Genomic DNA, 24,342 nt, shown 5'->3' with positions numbered 1-24,342 from the left:
TTAACGCAAGACTTGCAAGTCACAAAATGACTACATGCTACATCCACCGATACGGGACCATAAAGAGCAGAAGGGCAAGAAGTGAAAGTACCAAGCTATGCTAGCACTTTAAGGACTACAATATTATTTTATTTACAATTTAAATGCTATTAATATTTTAGTACCCCTTCATTTAAAGAAAAAAATTTATGATAATGCTAAATACTAAAATGAATTAACTGGTCATTATTTGAATGATTCACTTTAAAACATCATCTTTACTTTACTACTACTATCAACCAAGTATGTAAAAAACAAAGTAGCTTTATGCTGTCTATAAGAAGACAGTTTGTTTGTCTTCCATTAGTTTTGACAGTTATGGGGTAATCACAGAGACACGTTCTCAGAACTGGAATTTTTAACAAAAGTAATTTGTGCTCTTTGTATAGTGGAATTTAAATATGATAGTATGAAACTTCAATCATGATGAGCAAATACACCATAGTCTGTGGAAAAATTCGTGCAAAGTTAAAGAAAGTAACAAAGACTCTACCAAGGCAAAATCAAATCCTTTCCAAGTAACCCTGAATGGGCTACACAACTAAGAAATGTGCGAAGAACCCAGACTGAACCGGAGCGCAGAAGACGTTCTGCTGTGTCATAACCACATGCTCTTGAGCCATTCTGAGCCCGCATTGTGAAACATCACTGCAGCAAACAAAGTGAGAAGAACTGAAGTTAAGTAATGTAGGTTTTTCAGACATGATCTAAAGCATCTTAAACTTTTCCAAAATATCTGCCAGGCAAGTAAAAACTCCCCACCGAACCACGACTAGAAACACATCCAAACATCAGCCATAATTATAGACCTGTCTGAGGCTGGACATGATGTAACAGGCCCACGGCCAGCTGTTCTCTGTTCAGTATACAGCAAACGCAAGCGTACACACACACACACACACACATACAACAAAATCCAGTTGCCAACGAAGGAATTAGATGTTCTACAAAGACCTGGATGAATGAAAACTTCCCACTTTTCCCACAATACACCAAGAAGAGGCGGCAATGCCACTCACCGACTCTGAAGTTGGGGGCGGTGAGGGTGTCCGTTGCATGCCCGTTCTCACTGATGATAGTGGTGGTGTTGCCCTTCTGACAGCTGTTCTGACAGCGGTTGTTGGTGCAGGTCATCTTGCAGATAGTCGGGGTGAAGACCACCTTGATCCGGCCGGTGTGGTTCCCTACTGCAGCCCAGCAGAGCAGACACATCAACAGAGAGAAGAGAGAAAACTCCATCAGTCTGGACGGCATGGCTTTCATAAACAACTCAGAACGACTCTCTTTCACTTTTCTAGGCAGCGTCTGGCAGATCGGCTCAGGAGTTCAGCTTTAAGAAAGTGAAACGAGACAGGGAGCGAGAGGGAGAGAGGCTGGAGTAAGAAAAAAAGTATTTCTGTTGTCTTGTCTTTTCTTAGTCTCCTGTATGTGTTCCCCTGTGACTGTCTGATTCCTTTTTCGTCCATTCCCTCCTTTTCTCTGTCCTTGGTCCAATATCTCAGTCTCTGGAACATGAGGAGGTGACTGGGGGAAAAAAATAGGAGCGAGAGAGAGAGAGAGAGAGAGAGAGAGAGAGAGAGGCCAGCAAACAACTCTGGGATCAGACCCAGTTCTTCTCGAATGATTTGGAGAAAGTGGCCACAACTTCAAGCCATATACAGAGACGAAAAGAGGAATGTTGGCTTTTCCTAACTAAGATTACCACTACTAATTATGTTTACCAAGGCTGCATTTATTTGATTAAATATTCAAAACAAACAGTAATATTGTGAAATATTATTACAATTTAAAATCACTTTTTTTTATTTGAATATATTTTAAAATGTAATTTATTCTTGTAATGCAAAGCTGAATTTTCAGCATCATTACTCCAGTCTTCAGTGTCACATGATCCTTCAGAAATCAGTCTAATATACTGATTTGCAGCTCAAGAAATATTTCATCGTATTATCATTGTTGAAAACAGTTGTGTAATTTTTTTCAGGATTCTTTGATGAATAGAAAGTTCAAAAGAACAGCATTTATTTGAAATAAAAACTTTTGTAACATACATTTCTTTACTGTCACTTTTGATCAATTTGATAAATCCTTGCTGAATAAAAGAATGAATTTCTTTCATTTCTTTCCAAAAAAAATACATAACTTTTGAACAGTAGTGTATAATGTTACAAAAGCTTTCTATTTCAGATAAATGCTGTTCTTTTGAACTTTCTATTCATCAAAGAATCCTGAAAAAAAATTTGTACACAACTGTTTTCAACATTGATAATAATAATAATAAAAGTTTCTTGAGCAGCAAATCAGCAAATTAGAATGATTTCTGAAGGATCATGTGACACAGAAGACTGGAGTAATGATGCTGAAAATTCAACCTTGCCAACACAGGAATAAATTACATTTTAAAATATATTCAAACAGTTATTTTAAATTAATAATATTTCATAATATTACGGTTTTTTGATGTTGTTGTTTTTAACCAAATAAATGCAGCCTTGGTGAGCAGAAGAGACTTATTTTAAAACATTAAAAATCGTACTTTGTAAACTTTGGAACAGCAGTATATATATATATATATATATACACACACACGTATATATATCACGTTCCAAATCCATGATAATAAAAAAATATGAAAATAATAAAAATGTTTCATATCTGAAACATTTTATAAAAGTAGTCCATAAGTTCTTCTGAAGTCATATGACAGCTTTGAGTGAAATTTGAATCTAATTTGGATTGGTGTGATTGTCCTTTTAAGAGTCACATATTCAAGATGTAATATCTACTTCCCCCTCCCTCTGTTATGTAAAGCAAATCCGCCAGAAGCTAACATAATACCTTTCCTCAAAGATCAAACAACGTCTCCACAGACATCAGTCAGCTACTGATGACACAAACACACACACACACACACACACACACACACACGTACGTACAGCTGTTATGAAGTGAGAGAGTGGGTAAACTGAGGAAAGCACACTGATAGTATACAGCAACAGTGAGAAGTAGACGACAGCAGACGAATGATTTTACCAGAGAACCACACACACACACACGCACACACACACGGCTGCTGACAGGCTGACTCTCGTGCAGGACAGACCTCACCGAGTGCCAGACGCCCAAGACATTGAGAAACTAGTCAGTCTGCTACATCTACCTTTAGCCACACACGCATGTTTACTTGGCAAATCTAAATTACCATAGGAAATACCATAGACATGTTTTGTTTTTATATAGAACTATTATAAAACCTCATGTTTAATGCTAGGATTTCAGCCCCCAAACTGAACATGAGCTTGACTTAGAGGAATAGTGCTTGCCTTGCATGCAAAAGATTGCAGATACTGCTCAAACCTTTTTTATATAAATTAATGTATCAACTGTTTCATCATCTGTATTAGTATCTGACACACTAATTCAAATGTTAACACTTTAGTCTTTTTGAATGATTCATTAAAAGTAATGGATCAAGAGTCGTTTGCTCAGGAATAAGACTAACCCGATTGCTTGATTGGTCAGCAAACTTGAGTAAAATATGACTTTCTTTTTTAAAGAATTGAGATCAAATTAAGACTATGATTAACCAGGGTTCAAAAATGTTACTCTACCCTATCTATATGTCTACTCCTAACAGATTGTGCTAGTTTGCATTAACTTACCTATGAATTATTTTTACCTTGAAAAACATACACGAATGTACAATTTTGTCAGATTTAGCTTGAATTGAATGTAATGATTGCAATGCATGTATCAAGTTTTCTATTCAGATTGTAGATCTAATTCATCCCCCCTCCCTCCTTCAGTCCATCAATCTATAAATCCAATCAAAACTACAAATGTAACCTGAGGTCAGCAGGAAATCAGTCAGATGCTTGTCTCTTATGACCTTCAGACTAATGTAATGTAATTTGTAAAGGTCTGTCTCCTCAGAGTGAACCCGGTCACTTCTGTATGATCTGACATCCAGTCAGAGTGCGGTTTGGCTGGGTTTCAAAGCAGCGAGAAATGGCATGTCAGACCACAACACCGTGCAAAAACAGTTACCCAATACCCCACAGCTCCTTGCATTAGTAGTATTACAGCAGAGTCAGAGTCAGAGTTGTGTAATGCTGCCAGTCTGCAGGACAGGAAGAGGGATAATAGATGTCATGCTACACATTAGTTCTGCCGCCCCACCGTCTCCTCATTCACATGCAGGACTACTGTATCTAATAGTCTCACCTGCCTTTTAAGAGCACTTCTCTCAATGCCCGTTTATCGTAACGCTCTGTCATTTAATTTCCCCCCTCTATCTCTCTTTTCTCTGGTTCGTGCTTCCCTCATGGCCAGGCTTTTATCTAAAATTACCCAGAGAAAATGAGTCTAATAACTCACTTTAGACAGTGCAGCGCACAAGGCAATGCTTAAGTCTTTATAAGATTTCAACCAGAGGATCCGCTTGAAAAAAAAACAATGGGGCCATAACTTAAGGGCCGACCTGCAGCAATACAAAATTACAAAAAAATGAGACTACAGCAGAAGTGCGCGAGAGAAAGGAAGTGAGAAAGTTGGGTCTGAAATGCACATGCCTGTGGTTGTGAACCATCTCACCACTAATTTGTACTGTGGATTCCCACACCTTTTGATCAATGAATTTCCTTAGTTTTCCATGACATTTCCATTTTCCTGTTGTTTGTGATGGATAAAGATGTGTAACAATTATAGTAACCGCAGAGAGCAATTCTAGTCGAGACTAGCTTGAAAAAAACTTTATTATTATAGAAATGTATAGACTTCATCACAATCACAGTTTTAATATTCGTCTTTAATATTGATGACTGTGGGAGCCTTGTTTTATCACCGTTTGTATACTGTAACAAAATCGTACTGTCATCTCAGAGCGTTCCCGACACAGACCTAAACGTTTCTAAGCGAGTTAGACATGCTGTCACTCTCCTCATGGAATGTTTCACGGTGTGTGTGATCCGTCATTCTGTCAAACACCCGGGGCTTCATGCAGAGTCAGCGAGACTTGATGAAAAATAAAAACTGATACATGAAATAACATTTTGAGATTCTGATGTCACTAGATCTTAAATTTCCCCAACAGAAGGAGATGCTTTGGGATTGCATCAACATGTCAAAATTATAGAGAGTGGCAGCCTAGACATACTCTACCGTTCAAAACTTTGGGGTTGGTAAGACATTTTTAAAGATTTTTAAAGAAAGAAGTCTATAATGCTCACCAAGATCGCATTTATTTAAAACAACTGTTTTGTATTTGAATATATTTTAAAATGTCATTTATTCCTGTAATGGCAAAGCTGAATTGTCAGCATCATTACTCCAGTCTTCAGTGTCACGTGATCCTTCAGAAATCAGTCTAATATGCTGATTTGGAGCTCAAGAAACAATTCTCATTAACTCAATGTTGAAAAAAGTTAATATTTTTGAGGAAACTGTGATTTTTTTTTTCAGGGTTCTTTGATGAACAGAAAGTTATCAAAGAAATATTTTGTACCATAATAAATGTCTTTATACTGCCTCTTGATCAATTTAATGCATCCTACTAAATAAAAGTATTCATTTATTTTAAAAAATAATCTTACCCAAAACTTTTGAACAGAATGATAGATGGAATTCCACTCAAACATCAATTTAAACAAAATAACATTATTGCGTTTTATTACCTAACCTCCTCACCGATCAATAAATAACAATCACGACAACTACTCTAAATGTCATATATCATTTAGAAGTTTCTTTGGAGGTTAAAGGTGTATTTAGAGTCGCTATTATGAAAATACTGTAAGTTATAAAGATTTACCATTGTAAGGGGTATTCTTAAACACGATGTGAAGTGAGCATCTTTAATTCCCTCTAAACCAGAAAATCACTGTCCCGCGTGGCCTTATGTGCTTACTGTTTTTATAAAAGTGGCAAAAGCAATAAGACACATTAATTAGTTACATTTATTATTAATAATAATTATCAGAATAAACAATTCTTCCATCAAATAAATACACTGCATATCATACTCTTTCTCAGTTTTTATTTTGTTTTGATGCAATTATCTAATCATCCTTGAAACAAGATGTATTCACTTGAGAAGCAAAATGACACAAGGATTTATATCTTTCTTTCAAGGAAATCTAACAGAATTTTGTGAAATTTTGCTTAAAATGGTAAATGGACTGCATTTATATATATATATATACACTCACCGGCCACTTTATTAGGTACACCTGTCCAACTGCTCGTTAACACTTAATTTCTAAGCAGCCAATCACATGGCGGCAACTCAGTGCATTTAGGCATGTAGACATGGTCAAGACAATCTCCTGCAGTTCAAACCGAGCATCAGTATGGGGAAGAAAGTTGATTTGAGTGACTTTGAACGTGGCATGATTGTTGGTGCCAGAAGGGCTGGTCTGAGTATTTCAGAAACTGCTAATCTACTGGGATTTTCACGCACAACCATCTCTAGGGTTTACAGAGAATGGTCCGAAAAAGAAAAAACATCCAGTGAGCGGCAGTTCTGTGGGCGGAAATGCCTTGTTGATGCCAGAGGTCAGAGGAGAATGGCCAGACTGGTTCGAGCTGATAGAAGAGCAACAGTGACTGAAATAACCACTCGTTACAACCGAGGTATGCAGCAAAGCATTTGTGAAGCCACAACACGCACAACCTTGAGGCGGATGGGCTACAACAGCAGAAGACTCCACTGGGTACCACTCATCTCCACTACAAATAGGAAAAAGAGGCTACAATTTGCAAGAGCTCACCAAAATTGAACAGTTGAAGACTGGAAAAATGTTGCCTGGTCTGATGAGTCTCGATTTCTGTTGAGACATTCAGATGTTAGAGTCAGAATTTGGCGTAAACAGAATGAGAACATGGAACCATCATGCCTTGTTACCACTGTGCAGGCTGGTGGTGGTGGTGTAATGGTGTGGGGGATGTTTTCCTGGCACACTTTAGGCCCCTTAGTGCCAATTGGGCATCGTTTAAATGCCACGGCCTACCTGAGCATTGTTTCTGACCATGTCCATCCCTTTATGGCCACCATGTACCCATCCTCTGATGGCTACTTCCACCATGTCACAAAGCTCTAATCATTTCAAATTGGTTTCTTGAACATGACAATGAGTTCACTGTACTAAAATGGCCTCCACAGTCACCAGATCTCAACCCAATAGAGCATCTTTGGGATGTGGTCGAACGGGAGATTCGCATCATGGATGTGCAGCCGACAAATCTACGGCAACTGTGTGATGCCATCATGTCAATATGGACCAAACTCCCTGAGGAATGCTTCCAGCACCTTGTTGAATCTATGCCACGAAGAATTGAGGCAGTTCTGAAGGCAAAAGGGGGTCCAACCCGTTACTAGCATGGGGTACCTAATAAAGTGGCCGGTGAGTGTATATACATATATAGATGTATATGTTTTTCCTTTTCCTTTTTCCTTTCCCAAACCACTTTTTCTTGTTTAAAGAAAAAACATCACAAAATTTTAGTAGAGCGAGTTCTGCAAAAGGCGGATTCAAACTCAGGTCGATTTGCGTCAAAACTTTCTGCCACGTGCCTTACCCCTACACTATTGACATTGTTGACAATCCAGCATTTTCCGAAATTTTGTCAGGCCCAACCAGACGTCATTGGGCAGAGTTAGTGTTAATAGCCTCTGCCAATAAGTCAGGCTGTTTGCACTTAATGTAAATAGACACTCCTGTAAGAAAAATATTTTTTTGCAGTGTTTGGTGCAGGTCAGATAACAACAATGTCAAACATAATTGGTTTTCACATGTCTTGTGACCAAAAGTCACAGGTGTCATATTTGATTATATTGACTTAAATTTAAGTCTGTTCCACAGACATATCTATCATATGGCTTTATAAGACTTATAGTGCAAAATACTTTTGAATTACGTTACTGTGCTTTTTAGTGTGCAGCAAAACATAAATAAATAAATAAAACTTTCCATACAGAGAGATCCAGCACTAGATTGTACTTACCATGAATTGGGTTGTGTCCCACGGAAAGCGGGATGGCCCGGTTCAGGTTAGGTCCGACACCATGCACCTGTGTGTGAGTGTGGTAGTTTTTCTGTTGGAGCATAAACTTCTGTGTTTTGCTCTGGTGCATCGTCATTGAAACTGGGTTTTGCACTCTGCAAGATACACGTTAAAAACAAAAAATGTCAACATTTTACTTTACAGTGTTTTTTTACCATCACATTTTCCCCCCATCTCTCTGTCTTTCTGTTACAATGATTTACATCCATATATAAATATTCTTATATTTTATTTATTCATGAATTCATATTTTAATTTATGTGGTTTTCACTTTTGATTAAATACCTGCTCAAGGCCATATGGAAAACCACAGTACCCTGAACACACAGACATGCTTCTGGTTACATGTAAATGAAACCAATCACTTGCAACATACAAAACACATCAGCAGTCACATGAATCACATGAATGAATGATTTTTCATTATGTTTATCTGACATACGGTTAAATGACATTTGTACAAACACATGGACAAAAATCAATCATAACACATCACAGCATAGCATAGCTCTCTCTCTCTCTCATTTTTCTTTCTGATGCAACCATAGTTTCTCTGTAAAATCCTTCAGTTTTCTTTCCTTTCTGTGAATCAGAATAAAGTTCACTGGCCTCACTTATGAAACCCATTAAGAAGAATTAAATGTGTGCAATACACAACTGAGTTAGCATGATACGTGAAATGATGCTCTAAGCATATGACTACAATATTTTTTTTATTTTAATTTGATTATACTTACATTTCAGTACTGACTGAAATAAAAGTATATTTTTAGTCAATTGCCATCTAAAATTTATTTTATTTAGTTTTTTGCTTTCATTCTATTCTTTTATTTAGTTTGTAATTCATTCTGGTATTGCCTTTTCAGCCAATGCTGTTATCGTTCACAAAATGTGGAAATAAAATAAAATATAAATAGTACATAAAACACTTAAACTTAGAAATGTTGCCTTGGCAAGTAACTGAAATAAATAAGTTGAAGTACTAAAATTGCAAAGTATTAAAATTACAACTAAAATCAAAATACATTTAAACTATACAGAAATAAAAAAGAAAACTAATAAAAATGACAAAAGCACACAAAACCACTAGCCTGGTTAAAACCAGACCATTCTCAGTTGTAACTGAGTTATGGTCTGGCAAAGCGTCATAGACAAATCATTTCCAGAGGGGCGTCACCAACAGACGTCGCGGATAGACCTAAAACCAATCAGAGCGATGAAGGAGATGACGTATGCAGAGCGGTGGAGAAACATCTCCGAGTGTTGTTCTTTGCTCGGTTTTTAACAAAAAGGAAACGTTGAAATCGCTTAAAACAGACGCGATAGCTGATTCGAACGAGTGATGTTCGACGGCGGCATCCATCTTTGTAATGTAGGCTACAAAATCTGCTTCAAAATCCCAGAGCTGTCGTCATCGTGTAAAGCCCGCCCCAACGTTTCTGATTGGTGCCGCGATTTCGACGGATTGGAAATTGGCTTGAATGAGCTCTTTGCCAGACTAACTTTCAGAGCACATCTAAATTTGCCGGAAGTTGTCTGGGTTTTCCCAGGCTACAAAACCACTAAAACAAACTAAAATGAAAACTGAAATTATAAAAATAAAAGCTAATTTATTTTCAAATATTATAAATACTATTATAATATATAATCAATACTAAAGTAACACTGTTGATGTCGAATTTGGCCAAAATCATCTTAAAAGATGGCATCATGTTGCGGTCTACATTTAGGAAGGTCTCTTAAAATGCTTTCTAGGTAGTCAGCTCACTAGTTTTTGGGACAGATTACACAACACAATATCAAAACGAAATACAGCCCAATTCCCTGAAAGAACTCTGTAAAGGGATTACGGATCCTGATAATTATCAGCTACGTCTGTGTGAAAGTATTGAACATCTTGCTAATAAAGAGACAAAACACAGCACACAGCTGTGAGGAAACGGATGTGAAATGTGATGTGTCTTTCATACATCTATTAAGATGAAGAAAACGGATACGGTCAATCAGAATCACAGCTGGGAAGCCTCATAAGACGATGACGCACAAGACTAAATCAGGGTAGACATCTCAGAATAACAACACAGACCTCAAATCTGTCTGAATGGTGTCTGCACTTTTAGGGATAGTCCACCAAAAAAAGGTTTCGGTTCCCATTGACTTACTGTATTTTTTGTCCATTCAATGCAAGTCAATGGGAGCTGAATCTGTTTGGTTAACACCATTCTACAAAATATCTTCTTTCTTATTCCACAGAAAATCATACCGGTTTGGAACGACATGAGGATATGACAGGTATGTTCTCATTGAAATCGACCTGTGACCGGATATCACAAATTTTCGATGACTGACATACTGCAGAACTTAGCTTTATGCAAATGAGCAGTGACATGATGTGTCAACTACCAATGGGAGCGCAGCGCAGGCAGTGACCACCGCCTTTCAGTGTGAGACAGGCTTTAGACAAACAACATGCTTTTTATGTTTTTATGTGTGAACAAAGTGTAAACAGCGTCTGAACTCTGATCAAATGTAAGGAGCAGATACACAAAAAGGAGCAAACAAAACGAGAATATTTAGAGGGAAAGTGTACACAGAGATTGTTTTTCCCAGTGTTCTCTCATCTTGTCTTTCACACTATTCAAGTCTGCCTCTGTCTTTACCTTTCATCTCTCATTTGATGTTCCCAGAGAGGTCTCATTTTGAAATGTATGTTTGTACTGCCCTTAAAGTCATGCAATGTGCTGCAGTGCATAGTCTGTCAACCTCTCTCACAGTCTCATACATGATAGTTTATTTCTGTGCCATGCATGTGTACCAACATACACAAACAACTTAAAGACCAGTCAATTGTCTCAGTGTTTATAACTCTGGGGTTGAATAACAGACACGCAAAAATAGACCCATACACGCACAAAGATTTTGTATTCAAGATATAACTATGGGAAGGTGAATGCCAACACATTTAGACACACAAGTCAAGCCTTGAGCAAGGCCTAATTTAATTTGTCTGGGGAAAGCATTTAATAGCTTCTAGCAGTTAAGTTTGAGCCCTGCATTCAGACCAGCACAACACAAATCAACTTGAAAAACATATTTCCACCATGGTTGCTGGGAAAAGATGGCCATGATTGTTCACCAGCTAGACCAGTAGTAACCAGCATAAACCATCCTGAACCAGCAAGAAAATTCAAGCTGGTCTTTTCAGTAGTAAAAGCAGTTACACCCCACAAACATAGAACATAACACCCAACAAAGAGCAGACCACACACATAAAAAGAAAGAGCGTAAAATGTACGAGTCTGTTCTTGAACAGGTGAAAAGCAATGAGCTCTGTAAGTGCTTATAAACACACACCATCACATGTACTAAACAGTGGAAGCTGACATGTGGTGAGAACCCCAACTGGAGGAAGATGTGTTTTAAGCTTTTCCACATGCCTCTTCCACTCTTTCTCTTTTCATCCTATGTACAATTCCCTACATGTACAGTATACAGACAATTAATTCCTCCAACAAAAGTGACTTAAATGTCTCTTAAATGCTACCACTATAATCAAACGCATAAAATTACATTTTAAAATAAATTACAATAGAAAAAAAAGTTATTTGAATTTGTATATTTCACAATATAAATATATTTTTGATCAATTAAATGCAGCCTTGCATTGGTGAGCATAAGAGACTTCTTTCAAAAACATTACACCAAACTTTGGAATGGTTTTAAAACATTTCTGTGTATGCTTTAAGGCAAGAGAGCCGAGAGTGATGAATTGCTGTACAGGAGAGGTTGTACAAAAATGTATATCGTTTATATGGATATGGATTGGGCGTGAATTATGCTAATTCGTAACTGAATGTACCCGCTTTTCATTTAGAATAATCCAGTTTTATTATGAGGGAATGAGCCGATTTAATGTATGAGAGTTTTATGTGAGAACCTTTTCTACCCACCTAAGTAAGAACACTAGTGCGCAATTACTAATGAATGCAGCTCAATGCGGTGATGCTGAGTGTTTGGCTGATTCTTTGGCGTTGACTAAGCAAGCACTATAACTAATCAAGCCAAAAGCATTTATCATTTTAAAGCCAGTCATGAACTTCCTAATAAGTTGCATTACCAGACTTGGTGTGGAAAGAGCTGTGGGTTTCCTGCACATGTAGACAGGAAAACTGAATTTTGTGAGGGAGGCCAGCTGGCTTAGTGTCTAATCTCCTCCAAGAGGGCTGTACTACGACTGTCTCTCATAGCTCTTCATCAACAGGTGCACGATCTGGCGGCCACAGCGACGGGGAGGACATGGGTATCTTTTGTTGTCTCTCTCTTTCTCTCCCATTGCTCCCGGGCTTCTCGTCTGACAGGTGTCTGGACAGGTCTACCGCACTAAACCCGAGGTGCTCCATGAATCCAGACTCTGGTTCACTGCCAGGCTGCATTTCAGCTTGAAACCAAACAGCACAAGAAACCTGACCAGCCCACCACCTGTGGATCCCTGCAACAGTTCAAACACACAAATGTGCCACACCAACCACACAAACCCTCTCTAAATACATACAGTACACACACACTCGAGCCAAAACACATACGCACACCCAGACAAACCAACCACACACCCAGAGACACAACCTGTAAATACATTTAAACCTACACAAACACCAACTATGAACACACGGATCCTCATTAAAACACCAGACCTACTTGAAACGCTCTCTCACACACACAAATGAGGACAACATTTATAAAAATATCAATCCGTAAGACACTTAGGACTCTGACGTAAAGCCCAAGTACCCAGAACCGCAACCGAGACAGACAGCGTAAGACTATCCCTGACGAGAACCCTCCCTGAAGGACTGACTGGACACTTTCAGCGCCACAAAACACACGCGTGTAAAATGTACACAGCACATTTGATGCAAGCATGTGAAATACAGCATTCTCTTACACTTGTTATTGAATGTTCAGCAGACGGTGACATAAATCTGTGAATACATGTGCGGCATAATGTAAATCATCTTAAGGAAACCATTGGGTTTGTGCCCAGATGTGCTCTGTGGCCCAGGATATTTTTTTCAGCATGTTTAGCTGAGACAGCTGAGCACTGTTCAGGTTATAATGGTCTCCCTGCTCAAATGTGGACCACCATAAGGGATGGAGATGGATGTTTTAGAGCAAAGCACTCTTTAGTGTCTCCAGTGTACAAAACAACATATTTTCAAAAAATTCAACTGGCGGGTTGACCGAATGACTAGTTGACTATTTGGTCTTAAAGGGATAGTTCAAAAATTAAAGATCTCTCATTGTTTACTCACCCTCATGTCGTTCCAAAACTGTATGAATTTGTTGAAATTATGGCACACAAAAGGAGGAAAATTTTGTAAAAAAACGTATCTTTTTTGTCCATACAATGAAAGTCAATGGTGTCCAGCGATGTTTTGGACCCCAGTGACTTTCATTGTATAGATAAAACCTAAATATCTGGAAAATATCTTCTTTTGCACCATCTCAGAGAGGTTTTTATGATGTAAATTATGTAACAGCTCACAGTAAGCACACCAACTAAAAGAAAAAGAATATCAAAAGAAAATCTAATGTTAGTCAACCTCATTAATGCACAATTTACAACAATTTGGAAGACAATTTTGACAGTTTGGAGGGAAGAACCAGTACGTTTTTTTGAAAAATTAAAAAACAAAAACAAAAGTTAATAAAAAAAATGATATATAGTATATTTTATATATAGTATATAGATATATAGTCTAATCTATAGTCTTTTTTGAGGATTATTTTTGATGAATAGAAAGTTTAAAAGAATAGCATTTATTTGAAATATAAATATTTTGTAATATTACAAATGTCTTTACTGTCACTTCTGATCATTTTAAAGTCTCCTTGCCGAATAAAAATATTACTTACCCCAAAATGTTTAACAGTATTGTAGGTCCATTGCATGCTTTTAATGGCACTTAAAAATGGTCAGTGGGAAAATGTCTAATATAATGAAATATTTACAATTTATAAGTTGCTTGCAATTTAGTTTGAGTCTGTAATCTATGTACTTTCATTCAGAATGCGTCTAAAGCTCTCACAGATCTAATCAAACCATTGCCCTTTGCCTAGACAGCAAATTAAAGTGATGCAGCAATATTAACAACATAAAAAAAAACCTATATAAGGCCCTGTGAGAAATGCATTTAATATGTTAGTATGAAACTACTTTAGTATTTCCTTTAAATATGAAATGAGATTTGCAGGCGAGTAGTTAACTGAACAAACTGTGTGGTCTGCATTCAAATATCTCAATAAAAACCACAACAAAAGAACAGCGGGATCTTTTATAGCCTCCACTCATCACTACAGCAGACCAGTAAGAGAAAAAGTTTACTGAGAACAAAGCCAGACCATTTAGGTATAGTGATCCCAGCTGATTTCCACCCACAGCGTCTCTTCTGGTAGACAGGTTAGATCAGCAGGGCATCTGTTTACATGTGCCGTCTCTGATGAAGAGGAACCTGTCTAAGACTGGAACTGAACCCGCTCGCTTCTGGATTCAGAATGCGCTCAAAAGAGCCAGTCAGCACTCATTGCTGCTCCTGTGGCAATGAAGCCACATATTTTGCTTTTTTTTAAAAATCACTAATGTTTATTTGCCCTAAGATTATTCTGCGCATGGGGAGCAGAAGTATAATGAGCTGTTTATATCGAATTTTACGACACTGGGCAGAGATTCAGAGTAAATCCTGGTAATATGAATTGTAATTATGGTTTTTGGAGCATAGTGGTTGGACACATGTGATGTGGCTCTGCTCACTTCTATTGAAGCCCAGCAATATAATAACTTGGAATGTCAAAACTACATATCTTTAAAATAAAATAGCTTAGCCTGAATGGTCTAAAATAGCATGGTACCTAAAAGAACCACATAAAAAACGTATATATATAATATATACAGTATACACTACAGTTCAAAAGTTTGGGGTCGGAAAGAAGTCTCTTATGCTCACCAAGGCTGCATTTTTTTGTTAAAAATTGTCAATAACTGTTTTCTTTGAATAGAATTCAAATGTAATATATTCCTATGATAAAAAAGTTACATTTTTAGCATCATTACTCCAGTCTTCAGTGTCACATGATGATCCCTAAGAAATTATTCTAATATGCTCATTTGCTCCTCAAGACACATTTCGGTTACACTATGTAGTTACATTGTACTTACTCAAATAAGTACTGAGTATTATATTAAATAACTACATGTACCTACTATAAAGTTAGTTAGAGTTTGGTTTAGGGTTAGTTACTTGTAATTATGCATAATTTACTGTAATTACTATAAGAACATGTAGTAACGTTTAACTACGTCACCTGAAAATAAATTGTTACCAACATTTATAATTGGCAATAAAAAAAATTACATTGATGAAAATTTTACAGAAATATTAAGCAGCACAACTCTTAATATTTCTCAGCAATAAGTTATTGCTTAATATTCTTGTGGAAACCATGATAAAAAAAAAATTCAGGACTCTTTGATGAATATAAAGTTCAAAGGAGCAACATTTATATTTTGTCCTTGCTGAATAAAAAAATATATCAATCTTATTGACCCAAACTTTTGGAATAGTCAAGAATGCAATTTGTAAATGGAGAAAGCACTACAATATATTGTAATACTGAGCTACAATTGAATAAAAATGAATAAATTAATATGGAGACAAAGTCCTATGAAGCTTTGTTATCAAATTTTACTAGGTATAAACATTTAATGTGAATTCTATACGTACGAATCATCCAGCTACTAGTGAACTCCACAGCTGCATCAGAGAGGAGATGAGAGAGAGAGGGGGATGTCAAAAGTGTGAGAGAGAGAAAGTTATAAACATAAGCTCCAATTCCAGTCTCAACAAAATAGCTGGCGCGACCTCGCACACTGGCAGACGTGCTGTAATTAAATCGGAAAAAAGATGCGGAGATTTTTTGTTACTCTCTCCCTCTCAATCAAAACTGAACAGCTACATAGATCTGAACTCCCGTGATCTCCAGATGTTGCTTTTTTTTTTCTTTACATGTCCATTTCTCTCTCTATCTCCTCTTCACTCTGTCATCTCTATTTCTCTCTCTATCTCCTCCTTCACTCTGTCATCTCTACTTCTCTCTCTCTCTTCCTGTACCACTCTGCCCATCCTCCTCCTTTCACAATATCAGTACTCTGACCATCTCAGTTTTCCATTTCCTTCTCCCATTTTTTTGACCACTTTGTCTATTCTTCTCCTTCCGCTCTTATCCTCTTGTTATTCCCAGAATCTGGCTGAATCTGCTGCGGTCCCTCCCTCATGCTCGACGAGACGCTACACAGCTCTCTTCTAATGAACCCAGTGACCCACATCAGGATGCTCTCTGCTATATCGTCTGCAGATGGATATATATGCATTTTTGTTTCCTAAACACCAGCAGACCCAATTTAATCACTGATGCATAACACTTACGGTGCATCTCAATTAGCTTCCTAGCTTCCGAGGTCATGAATCAGTATATCATGTGCACGAATTCAGGCACAGGTAATGACAGTAAGAACCCTGACTCACTACACATTGAGACAATGATGACTCTATTTCCGGCAACATGACAATGTTCTCATTGTACAACATCACTACCGGTATTTATGAACAACAGCAGAACTGATATCTTTCTGACATTATTTTTTAATGTTATTTAATGTACATTATGATCAACTTTGCTTGTTACATATACATGCAACATTTCAGCTGTAAATAAATTCTGAATGTTAGCTAGATTATGTTCAACCTGTCACTCAAATGAGATCACAGCAACAAGCAAACCACAATGATCCACCAATCCAATCAATTCCCGATGGATAAAATCAAGTCCCAGCCTATATTTTTCTTGGTTGAGAAGCCACTTCATTCGGATATATGTCACATTAGGGAAGAAAAGACTATTGCAACTTCTGTTTTAATGCTGACTTCAATATTTGTTGTCCATGCTCCCATAACATTTTGTGGCAAAATTTCAGCTGTATTGCAGGTATCAATAATATTCTTAGGATACTAAGAATGCTAAGCTTTAGCGAACAGCCATACCATGACTTTAAAGACACCATGGACCTCTCCCCTCGTTTATTATTCCCCGTCAGCAGGACAGTTCACACTTATCCACAGAGGAGGGGTGGCACCTCACTGCATGGGTGTAACCTGGATGTGACTGACACTTCAAAGTCTTGCCAGACATGAGAGAAGCAGCAACGATGAACTCCAGACCTCAGTGATTGACAGGAGTTACAGAGCCAGGTGTGTGTTAACAGCACTCCTCTATTATGGGTGGGTTTTTATAGCTGGAGGCTAACAGTAACTTCATGCTATGGTGGATTCAGTATGTGCTCCTCACGGAGCTGATTACATATACTCAAAGAAAAGACCCTAAAAATGTAGCCCAATGTTACCGTGTTAATATGAAGGAATTTTCCGTGTTGATTTTTCACAGGTGTTTTAGCTGTATTTTAAATTACGCATTGCTTTAGGGTTGATGGAATTTCTGTAAACTTAACGGAAAACATACTGCTAATTGAATCTGTTCTTTGACAGATTTTTTTTCACGATGTACAGTGCACATACAGGATGTGTACATCAGCTGCAAGTTTGACTGGAAACAGGGACAAGCCTGTGCTCGCTGGTAACAGGAAAATGAGTGAAGTAAGAATTTAAATGTGTGAACCCTACAGATTTTAGGGTTCACACATCTTTTTTTCTTCTTTGATTTAATGTTCACTTCTTGTACACACAAACAACCTATACACAGCTATAGCCACAATATCCATTGGTACAGTAATTACACAGGGTATTTGATTTTTTTTTATATATATATATATATAAATTGTATTGATAAGAGTAAACTGAACACTATTTACCATTAATACAACTTCTGGTTATTCGTGCTTTGTCATTTGTCTTATAAATGCTGAAACAGACCAAGCCGACAGTCGGCCATCTTAGTTGGCTCAGTTTTTCGGTGATTTCGGTGTTCCGCACCGTTGGCTCTAGTTAGACGCCGTTGGGTTATTGTTGTTTTCAACATGCCGAATCGGCGTCGGGCCGTTTTGAGTCAAATTCATAATATTAATTCCAAATAATGTTACACTTTGTACGCTTTGTATTGTAGCGCAGAGGTTGCATAAGTGCATTTATTTAACAACCACAATCAAACAATATGGTTGAGAATCATGTTTGGATTTATTACAGTTAGTCTACTCTAGGAGGTTAATTCGCAGAATGTTTTCAGGACAAATAAAACAGCAGGCCAATATTCAACGATTATTTTTAATTAATCAAGAGAAGCAGAAATCGTTATCATGATTAAAATATGATTAATCATGCAGCCCTAGCAGTAGGCTACGTCACTGCTTTTTCATAGATAATAGTGTAAGCCCTCTTATTTACTTTAACTTTTAATCTTATTTTCGACAAAAATCGGATTTGATTAGCTGTGAACAATACCATAAACTGACTGTCAGTTTCAACTTATGGTTTTATATAAATACTATAAGGAGAAATGTCTCAGTGTTCAACTCACCTGAAAGGTCACCTAAACTGGCAACCAAGGATTCATGAGTTTACTTGAGATCTTGAAAAGTCAACACAGAAAAATCCTCAGAGCACAAACACTACATGACTTCATAACCTCCAACATTAAACACCACAAATCACTTTAGTTAAACAATAGGATCAGAGTAAATAGAGTGTGCCACACAGCTCGAGCACAATGCTAGGCATTGATCCAGGCTCGGAAAATAAAGCGTCAACAGAAAACACTGTATTATATCTCTCTTAAAGTGCCTAGGCCAATCTCACTCCTTTTCATGACCAGCAACGTTTCTGAGAATGGATAAGGTTTTCTAGACACACATAGACAAACTCACTCAACTATAAATCTAAAGCTATTTCTCACCATATATAAGATCAGTACAAGACCTGATCTGTACCTGTACAAGACCTGACCTGATGAAGACCTGACCAAAATCACCTCTATAAACTATAATTCAAAATTATGGTGTTTGTTATGTGATGTTTTTCAGTAAAACTTTTGCACACTGAACCCACTTCACACCTGTAAAACAATGCCACATAAAACCAGTTTGGAAATGATACCTTACAATATTTCAGGGTTTATTCAGACGTCAAAGATGTATTACATACACTGTAAAACCTGATGAGTTAGTTCAACTCAAACCGTTTGAGGAAACCGATTGCCTTAAATCATTTAAGTTTATTAACTCAAACAATTTAAGCTTAAAAAAATATTTGATTTGTGTTCAAGTAACTCAATAACTTATTGTTAAGATAACTTGGGTAAATAAAGTTAATAGTACTAATTCCATTCAGTTAATATAACTTGAATCTATGAAGTACACTGTAAACCCAAATAAGTTGGCAGAACTCAAAATACTTTTATTAGTATGAACTTAGTTAGCTTTAAAAAGCTAATCTGCTAACATAGTAAATGCTAACATATTGGCAATAATATGTTATACAGAAACACTTGTTGTATGAGCACAGCAATATAAAAATGGATTATTTGCTCTCAAATCAAGCTGCATGCACCACTTGTCACCATGATGGTAACTATCCTAAAGCCAACATTAACAGAAATTCTTCTAAATTAGCATAACAAAACATGAATCACTACTAAATCTCACACATAACATTAATCTTACACACAAAAAAACATTATATTACACTTAATTTTAGCATTTACTCTCCCTTTCGAGTGCCATCGGCAAAGCATGCTGGGAAATAGACATCCCAGCTGTTTCAGTTAAACTTAAGTTCGTCTAAATTAAAATAAATAATTTCATAAAACTCAAAACAATGAAACAGTTCAGTTTGCTTAAAATATATCAGTTCAGTGAACTTGAAAGAAAAAGAAAGTGCTAAATACTCATAAAAGTTAATTTGACTGAACTAATTTGTTTAATTTAAGTTTGTCCTACTCAAACCAATTAATTATTTTGAGCATTAGGGTTTACAGTGTAGTTATCTAGAATACTTAATACTTTTAACTGGTCAAATGTTTTTACATTTATACATTCCTAGATGCTTATCCACAATTAGCCAAAACAAGTAAGTTCCCAAAATGTTTGAATAACCATTTCACTGACCTGTTTCTGCTGTGATGACACCCAACCACAGATTCACTACACTAAACTAGACTAAACCCACACTAATGACTCACAGATGCCTGTCACACTCACACCAACAAATCACTCAATCTGCGCTTCAATAAACCCTTCACTTGTTTTGGAGGGAAATGCGGGCTAATAACTGTCATATTTTGACAAAATATGTTAAATGTGACGTTAAAAACAACACATGATGTTAAATGTTTCTGTGTGTAAAATGATGCATATATAAATCTTTGCTTCCATGAGTTACCTTGGCAACACTGAGAACCAACATGGTGACAGTAACTCACCTGTTTTCAAAACTGACGAGATGGACAGGCAGGATTTTGATACTTTGGTATCATGCTAAAAACTATAATAAAATAAAATAAAAAATAAAACTGTTACACAGACTGATTACTGGCTTATCAATACTCTTTGAAGTAGAACATAATCGGTTCTCAATTATCAGATTAACCATTAAATATCTGGTATAATTCTTTAAAAATGTCACCCTTCAATGCCATTACTGTACACCATTGTGTGTTCAACAGAAAAAGAATAAAAAATGCAGTCACCCAAGAGATGCCTGACTTGTGACTGTTGGTTGCCATAAAGCGTTTGTGTATTTATTGCTCAAAACATCTGTCTTGACAAGATATTAACAAACACAAAATGTTATGTAAATTCTGGTATCCTGACAAGCCAACCAACACTCAGAGCCTTGCCTTTTGTAATCTAAATATTATATTAAAAATATAATTAAATACTGATTACAGATACTGATAATATTCAAAATAATCTAAATATCTAAAGTGCAGGAAATTCCTCTCAAATGTTGAGCAAGATGTTTGTCTGCAGCTGAGAGGAAGAGGAGTTCTGGAGAGAGGCTTACCTCCTCCATGCGCACAATAAACCCCAGTGGAAACCCACAGAAGCTTTCGAGGACAGGTCTGGTAGCAATTACCAAGCAGAAACGTCCAAACTCTGACTAAACGTGCACATCAGTCCCAGCACATAAACTGCTTTCATTAATATTTTAAGTAGAATTCATCAATATCCTGCCCTGCTGCAGTATTACAGCTTTTCCTGGAACCAACATGGGGGCAAATTCTGTGGCTTTCCCCACATCCCGAGATTTTGACTCAGCGTCTGCACTGCAGTCACTCTGATTCGCTCTGATAGGAAGGAAGAAAGAAAGCTGTGCTCATGTCCAATATGATAATGAACTTTACAGCTGTCTAAAGCCGTGTAGTCAAATCAACCCCCAAAACCCTACTCAAAAAAACACAGGTCACTAAAGAGCACGCAGGGGGATTTTTTCAGTCACGGTAAAGGATTCTCATTAAAAAAAATTAAAGGAGAAAACTAGGCTGACATCAGGACTTCAGGAGTCATGATTTGGTGAGAGCCCAAGTGTAAGTCATGTAAAAAGATTTCAGTGAGTCAGAATTAAGAACAGTAGGTATTTCTGTAAAACAGACCCAGGCTGAGTAGTAGGGGGCATGAAATAGGCAGAGACCGTTAACATCTGCAGGTCTGATGTCTGGAATTAATATTGAGCTATGGACTTCATTCCAAAATAATAAAATGATAAAGAGCCTGAGGAATCTAAGTCCAAAATACCTAACTCGCACACATTTGCTGTGTGCTGTACTATGCTAAACTAAAACGCATATCCTTAAATAAACAGTCTGATTATAGGTTTATCAATAGTGTATACATTACCGATATTCACACATTTAGGTTGCATAATTGTTTTTCAAATTTCAGGTTTACCTATAAATGCTGCCATATAGTAAGTCTTATTAATAACACCAAACAATGACACAGAACAATAATTGAAAGCCATGTACTGTATATCAGTTATTGGACACTTAATGATGTTTGCACATCAGTACGATTAGTTGTCCTGCCGAAGTGGCTGTTCTAGGCTGAAATCATTTACAACGTGGACCAGGCTTCATGCTGAAAGTCAAAAATCTATCTGTGGGAATTCTGTTCTGAGCTTTTATTAATAAATATAAACAATTAGAATGTTTTAGCCTGTTTGAGATGCACTTGTTGACCAAAATTTCCCCATTCCCATAATAGTCCGTGAGGCGGGGAGAAAATTCAAAATATCAAAAAGGGCACCAATTCTAATGGTTATTTTTCAAAACAGGCATGCCCCCTGACCACAAAAATGCATGATAGCAGTGCCATGTAGGTAGCTTAAGCCTTAAGGTATGAAAAATACCAATTTTACATTTAATTGTGCTGAAAAATTCTAATTATCCAAACTAAATCTCAACATTGATAAACTGTTATATTGACATATCTATTGCTTTAGATCTTCTCTTTTATGATGAGATATCACTGTGAAATTAAAAATAAAATAAAATATGTATGCTCTTTAGGACAGAAAATATACAACAAAATAAGGAAAATATAACACAATTTTGGAATTATATTAACACAAAATAATATTTTGTGCAAATATGGTTCAATATATCTCCCTTCGAACGGTCATATGTATTGCGTAGCTATACGCTATGGGGAACCAACCCAATCACGCTGTGCTATGATAAGAGCAACGACATCTTCTGATGTCAGGATGCTTGCATAAGGGTCCGAAGCAAGGGCCTTTTGGCATGAGGTGTTGAACGGTCAAAAGCCCTAATTATGATGGGCCTGGCTCACTGAGGCTGACTTCATCACACAGAAAGGATATGTGCCTGCAGTGCAGGGACTTCCAAGTTATAAAACCTGGCATAGATGGACTGCGAGGACCAGCCGGCCACTATACATATATCGCCAATAGATACTCCACTGGACCATGCCCAGGAGGAGGCCATGCCTCTAGTGGAGGGAGCTGTGATGCCTATGGGGCATTGCAGTCCCATAGAGGCATATGCTAAAGCCATAGCATCCACCAGCCATCGGCATAATCTTTGCTTTGTGATCAAGCACTGTGCGAGCACCGAAGCTCATAAAGAGCTGCTCTGACTGTTTGTACTGAGCGGAGCGTCTGTACCGGGCAGAGTAGGTGTAATTGCTGCTCATCTTCCGATGTGGGAAGAGCAGAGAGAGTGATCACTTGAGCTTTAAACAGGGTTGAATGAGTTTGGAGAAAAGTATCAGTGACACCTCACATAGGTTTGGGTCCTGGTGACACTTCACATAGGTTTGGGCCCTGGTTTCTTGCTGAGCACCAGCCAGAGAACACAGACCACTTAAGAGCATAGAGGCGTCTTTGTGGACGGAGCTCTAGCCTCATTGATTGTGCTCAGGACACTCGCTGGGAGCTCCACTAGCTCCCGTCGAGGGGCCACACATTGAGGGCCTGGGACGGGGGGTGCCAAATCTTCCTGTTCGCCTAGGTCTTTCCTCAGGGGTATTGGCCATGGGGCTGCTGTGAGCAGCAGAATCAACTCGGGGAACCAAGGTTGGGTCCGCCAGAGAGGGGCCACTAGTAGGACTGAGTGTCTGCCCTCCCTGATCCTCTTTATGACCTGAGGGAGGAGCAAGACTGGAGGAAAGGCATACAGGTGAAGGCTGGGCCATTCGTGGGCCAGCGCATTCCTGCTTTTCGAGAAAAATATTTGGCAGTGAGAGTTGTCTTTGGAGGCAAAGAATTTGACCTCTGCCCTCCTGAAAACACTCCAGATAATTTGAACTGTTTGGGGATGGAGGGTCCATTCCCCTGGGGACACATTGCCACGGGACAGCATATCTGCTTCCTGGTTCAGTTTCCGTGGAACATGCGTTGCTCTCAGCGAGCGCAGGTTGTTTTCTGCCCATAAGAGGAGACTTCTGGCCAGTTCGTACAGTCGTCTCAACCTGAGGACCAGGACATGGTGACCTGACAAACGTGGTAGAAAGGTTTTAAAACCACCAGCAATTCTAGGCAGTTAATATGAAACCGTCTCTCCGTGCTGGTCCAAGCTCACCCCTGACTCCAAGAGACTGGGTTTCGACCAGGGCTCTGGTGCAGCCGTGGTTTACCCTGATATAGAGATGGCTTTAGCGCCCATGATTAGGGGGAAACCTGTGGTTTTAGCCAGTACTGCAGTATGTGTAGCATACTCTGC

General features: G+C 37.8%; 1 protein-coding gene across 6 annotated transcripts in view; it reads right to left on the bottom strand.

Annotated features, from left to right (window-relative positions):
• The window catches only part of ltbp1 (latent transforming growth factor beta binding protein 1), a 96,108-nt gene that overhangs the window by 58,242 nt on the left and 13,524 nt on the right, over positions 1-24,342 (bottom strand). For all 6 annotated transcript variants that reach the window (XM_056264259.1, XM_056264262.1, XM_056264257.1 and 3 more), the window contains exons 4-5: positions 8,041-8,195; positions 1,059-1,226 (exon numbers count right to left, since the gene is read on the bottom strand). In XM_056264259.1, the coding sequence (XP_056120234.1) occupies positions 1,059-1,226; positions 8,041-8,195 (323 nt within the window). The remainder of the gene's footprint in view (positions 1-1,058; positions 1,227-8,040; positions 8,196-24,342) is intronic.

This window comes from Rhinichthys klamathensis, unplaced genomic scaffold (genome assembly GCF_029890125.1).
Source record: "Rhinichthys klamathensis goyatoka isolate OS25496 unplaced genomic scaffold, OSU_Roscu_1.1 h1tg000220l_1, whole genome shotgun sequence".
Classification (NCBI taxonomy): domain Eukaryota; kingdom Metazoa; phylum Chordata; class Actinopteri; order Cypriniformes; family Leuciscidae; genus Rhinichthys; species Rhinichthys klamathensis.
The sequence above is the reverse complement of the archived record's forward strand: the minus strand, read 5'-3'. Positions and strand labels throughout refer to the sequence as shown.